The sequence below is a fragment of the Gadus macrocephalus genome, chromosome 15 (genome assembly GCF_031168955.1).
Source record: "Gadus macrocephalus chromosome 15, ASM3116895v1".
Taxonomy (NCBI): Eukaryota; Metazoa; Chordata; class Actinopteri; order Gadiformes; family Gadidae; genus Gadus; species Gadus macrocephalus.
The window spans coordinates 6,276,390-6,281,492 of record NC_082396.1 but is presented as its reverse complement, the minus strand read 5'-3'; the positions used below and the strand labels follow the sequence as shown (position 1 = coordinate 6,281,492).

The window sequence follows — 5,103 nt, the reverse complement described above, 5'->3', positions numbered from 1 at the left end:
CCCCTTATGTTTTTTTCATGACGACCAATAAAAAACAACAGTGTTACCCCTTGTGTTTTTTTTCATGACGACCAATACAAAACAACAGTGTTACCCCTTATGTTATTTTTCATGACGACCAATAAAAAAACGACAGTGCTACCCCTTATGTTTTTTTTCATGACGACCAAAGAAAAACGACAGTGTCACCCCTTATGTTTTTTTTCATGACGATCAATAAAAAACGACAGTGCTACCCCTTATGTTTTTTTTCATGACGACCAATAAAAAACGACATTGTTACCCCTTATGTTATTTTCCCATGATGACTGATGAAAAACAACAGTGTTACCCCTTATGTTTTTTTCATGTCGACCAAAAAAAAAACAAGGGTGTTACCCCCTGTGTTTTTTTTCATGACGACCAATAAAAAACAACAGTGTTACTCCTTATGGTTTTTTTCATGACGACCAATAAAAAACGACAGTGTTACCCCTTATGTTATACTCCCATGATGACTGATGAAAAACAACAGTGTTACCCCTTATGTTTTTTTCATGACGACCAATATAAAAACTACAGTGTTACCCCTTATGTTTTTTTCATGACGACCAATAAAAAACAACAGTGTTACCCCTTATGGTTTTTTTCATGACGACCAATATAAAAACTACAGTGTTACCCCTTACGTTTTTTTCATGACGACCAATAAAAAACGACAGTGTTACCCCTTATGTTTTTTTTTATGACGACCAAAGAAAAACGACAGTGTCACCCCTCATGTTTCATTTGGTGAAAACGACAGTGTTACCCCCTATGTTTTATTCGATACATTTCGACAGTGTTACCCCTTATGAGTTTTTCATGACGACCAATAAAAAATGACAGTGTTACCTCTTATGTTTTTTTCATGACGACTGATAATAAACGACAGTGTTACCCCTTATATTTTATTCGACAAAGACAACATTTGCAACGTTTTAAATTGTTTATCCTGGGAAATAAATGATCCCATGAACACAATCTGCACTAGATGACAACACACACGTAAACAAGGACGCAATTTAAAAGGTCTTTATTGTCGCAGACGATTGTCAAACTGAAGGAATCGTCAACCGGAACGTGACGCCGGATAAATCAGGTGCAGTTGGGAGTGGCCGCTGATGACATCACATAACAATCAGCCAATCACAACACAGGGTTTACTGGTCTTCACAGACCATCGTCGTCGGCCACACAGCGGTCGACGTGCGGGTCCCGGGTGAGCCCCGGTTACTGTTCCTCCGGTACGATCTGGTCCTGGTGGTACAGGTCGTCCAGGTCCTCCTCTGGCTCCAGGTGCAAGCGGACCCCTGTCTGCTCCCTGATGTCACTTCCTGCCGGGGGCTGGACCTCCACCTGTACGACTTCGGGCTGGTCGGCGTGGTAGAGGTCATCGAAGTCCTCCTCTGGCTCCGAGTGCAGCCGGGCGCCCGGTGGACTCATGACGTCACTTCCTGTCATCACGTCCACCGGCGTCCAGCCGTCTGCGTGGTCCGTGTCCCCCTCGGGGTCCAGGCGGCGCCCTGCGATGTCGCCGGAGAGCGGGGTGAGGTATGCTCGCATGGCTTCATACTGCTCTTCCTCTTCGTCTTGACCCGGGACGTCCCACTCGACCGTGTCCAGCACATCGGGGTCGGAGACGTCCTGGTTCACAGGGACCGCCTCCACCATGGAGGGGGGGTAGATCTCAGCCTGGTTCATGGGGAGCTCCTCCACCATGGAGGGGGGGTGGAGCTCAGCCTGGTCCAGGGGGACCACCTCCACCATGGAGGGGTGGTGGAGCTCAGCCTGGTCCAGGGGGACCACCTCCACCATGGAGGGGTGGTGGAGCTCAGCCTGGTCCCCTTCAGCCATCTGGTACTCTCCGTCGGGTCCCGATTGGTCCACCCTCTTCCAGATCTTCATGCTGGGGTCGATGTCGTAGCTGGTCATGTCCAGGCTCTCCGGGGGCGCCACCTGGAGGTCCCAGTGCTGCTCCTCCCCCCTCTCGGCCCTGGAGGATAAAGGCCCAGCAGTGGCAGGTATAAGGCTACGGGGCGGCATGTGGCTCGGGAGGTAGAGCGGGTTGGCTGGTAACTAGAAAGTTGCTAGTTCGATCCCCGGCCCCTCCTAGCTGAGTGTCGATGGGTCCCTGAGGAAGACGCCTCACCATAACTGCTCCCGACGAGCTGGCTGTCGCCTTGTGTGTCCGACACCGCCAGCGGTGTGTGAATGTGTACCGTTTGAGTCTTTGTGTTAAAGGGTGGGCTAGGTCTCGTACATGTTTCTTTTCATTAGGTGAAAGGTCATGTGCTTCACTCATAAACCCCTCAAGGATTCAATAAATGAAACAAATTCAGCTATAAGACTGAAGACTTCACACTTGTACCTTGCGGTTTGAGTGTTTTGATATAGGGTGGATTAGGTCTCATACATGTTTCTTATCATTAGGGGAAGAGTCATGTACTTCCCTCATAAACACGATTCTTCAAGTATTCAATCAATTAAACTAATTAATTGATATTTGTTGCCCAAATGTGTAGTTCGGCTCGGAGTGTAAAAAATTCTTGACTTACATGATTGTGTCTTGGATTGATAGTCCATTCTGCGAAATGAGAGAAATAGCATTACTCTTAGTAGTCATTATCCCGTTAGATAGACTGTTTCTGACAGAACAATGACACGCCTTTGGTTCTACCTGTGATCGGTACATACCAAGGGTTTATACGGCTTTGCTGCTACTCCATGCAGCAGCAGCAGAGAGAAACATACGATCAGGGAAGTCCTGCAAAGAAACACAACAAATCCTTGTGTTTTGATAATGCTGGTGGATCTCCATTTTAATGATGAAAAGTCACAGGCAGAGATCCTTACCCGAACATGCTGTAGCCTTTAGTCGTTGGTGGAACTGAACAATGACCAAGCCAAACGCTGGATTCACCTGCGATGGGAAACAACAGAGCAAAGGTCTGGTAATAAATCGTATGTTCCCGTGAACGTTGTACCCACCCTGGATGTGGTGATCAGGCCAATCAGGAAGTCTCTGGTTGGCACTGTGGCCTGACATTAGAACCATGTGATTGGTCATTCGCTAAACTAAAGATTACAAATGTAAAATGACCAATCTTGTGATAGTGACTATCATGCTAGGCGTCTCCAAATATGGTTCAATGGCCCAATACTGTCACTCAAGTAGCCGTTAAATTAGTTTTATGATTCATGATAATTGGCTTGGGCTTAACGATGCATAAGTCTTAAGTATGTTTACAAGCAGATAGTTAATAAATAGCTTTTACAATCAACCTTTATCATGTAGTCCAGTTATGGTCTACAGCAGTAATTGCCAATAAAGATGATTATATATTCATATTCCAGCAATCAGTTTAACTATATAACATGGGATCTTAATGTCCATGACGCGTATGACCTATGGTGTTCCAACGTGGACCACTGTCCGATAAAACAACTGTTAGGGTCTTTCTCTTCCGATAAAAAACAGAAGTTTATTTCATATACGTTTTCAAATTCATTGAAACTATCTATTAAGTGTCTTAAGGCTTTATAATGTTTCAGCTGACAAGTAAGGAGTAGTTTAGGTAGGAAACACACGCACGCACTTACGCACACACGGACGCACACATACACGGGCCCGCGCACACACATATACACGAGCCCGCGCACACACGCACGCAAACGCACGCACGCACACACACACACACGCACACCAGCCCCAGTTCACACACTGTCTGGGTCAGGAGATGGCTCCAGTGAGTCTGCTGTATCTGTTATCTCTATCAGATCCATATGGTCCCACTCCGGCCTGGGTCTAGACCCGCCCCTTGGCCCAGGTCAGACCCTGGCTGTGACTCCTGCTGGCCCGGAGTATCAAGAACCCACGGAGCAACGGGGAGAGAAATATAATACAATCCACCGCCTTATTGACAGTATAACCAGGACCTAGCGGTAGCAACGTGCTAGCCCGTTATCGCCACATCAAGGAAAGCGGTTTGACTCATGTTAGCATGAAGCTAGCATGAGTTATCCCCCCCCCCCCCCCCCCCGCTTCTTACGCACTTATTGTATGTTGTACGTCCTGACACTTATTGTACACACTTATTGTATGTTGTACATCCTTGCACTTAGAAATAGTCCTTTGTGTGGCATCTTCTCCTAGCTGTCTTTGTTGTGTAGCCTACAGGGAATGGGTTAACCTACCGCATGTGGTTGACACTTGGTTCTATGAACATCCTTACTGTACTGACAGCGATATATTGTTGTTCATCCTTCTTCTGACAAATGTACTTATTGTAAGTCGCTTTGGATAAAAGCATCTGCAAAATGCCCTTAATGTAAATAAGATGCTTTCCACCACGGAACCAGAGGCCTGAGACTGCTGTACAAACACACAGAGATCAAACCCACTGGACCAGGGTCGCTTGATGCCGAGAGGCCAACATGAGTTAACCTTATAAAGGGAGATTTAGTAATTGTGTTAACAACTTGCGACACCCGATCCATTGGCGTGTGTGCGTGCGCGTGTGTGTGCGTCAACGTGTGTGCTTATACGCAAGTAAGCCGAGGTGCAGAACGGTATAAGGAGAAGAGAATGTCAGCAAGTAGTTCTCTTTGGACGCACACCAGAATTCCAAATGGAGACACACACACACACACACAGACACGCGCGCCGTGCACACACACTGATTACATGCTCTAACACAAACGCAGTGAGCCAAGAATAAATTGCCTGTCTGTAAATATATAAATGCAGCATTAAGTTGTGATTTATGCCCGTTAATGTGGAAATCTAAGAGAGAACTCACTCCAGAAGGAGCAGCTTGCAGCAATTTGACTTATATGAGGGGAAACCACCAGAATGAACATTTGACTAAAGTCCCTATTCAAGCCATATCAACGTGATGCTCTGGGCTTCACATGGTTTAAAGGCATTTAACACTGTGGTCATGTGGTCGCTCGTGTGTGTGTATGTGTGTGTGTGTGTGTGTGTATGTGTGTGTGTGTGTGTGTGTGTGTGTGTGTGTGTGTGTGTGTGTGTGTGTGTGTGTGTGTGTGTGTGTGTGTGTGTGTGTGTGTGTGTGTGTGCAC

The 5,103-nt window shown here is 46.5% G+C and overlaps 1 protein-coding gene across 1 annotated transcript; it reads right to left on the bottom strand.

Annotated features, from left to right (window-relative positions):
* Positions 1-1,038: 1,038 nt before the first annotated feature.
* On the bottom strand, positions 1,039-3,030 carry si:ch211-217g15.3 (uncharacterized protein LOC368914 homolog). The gene is made up of 4 exons (XM_060073243.1): positions 2,875-3,030; positions 2,716-2,785; positions 2,577-2,605; positions 1,039-2,014 (listed from the first exon to the last, which is right to left on the bottom strand). The coding sequence occupies exons 1-4, from the start codon at positions 2,880-2,882 to the stop codon at positions 1,252-1,254; spliced, it is 870 nt and encodes a 289-aa protein (XP_059929226.1). The 5' UTR covers positions 2,883-3,030; the 3' UTR covers positions 1,039-1,251.
* Between the last annotated feature and the right edge of the window lie 2,073 nt (positions 3,031-5,103).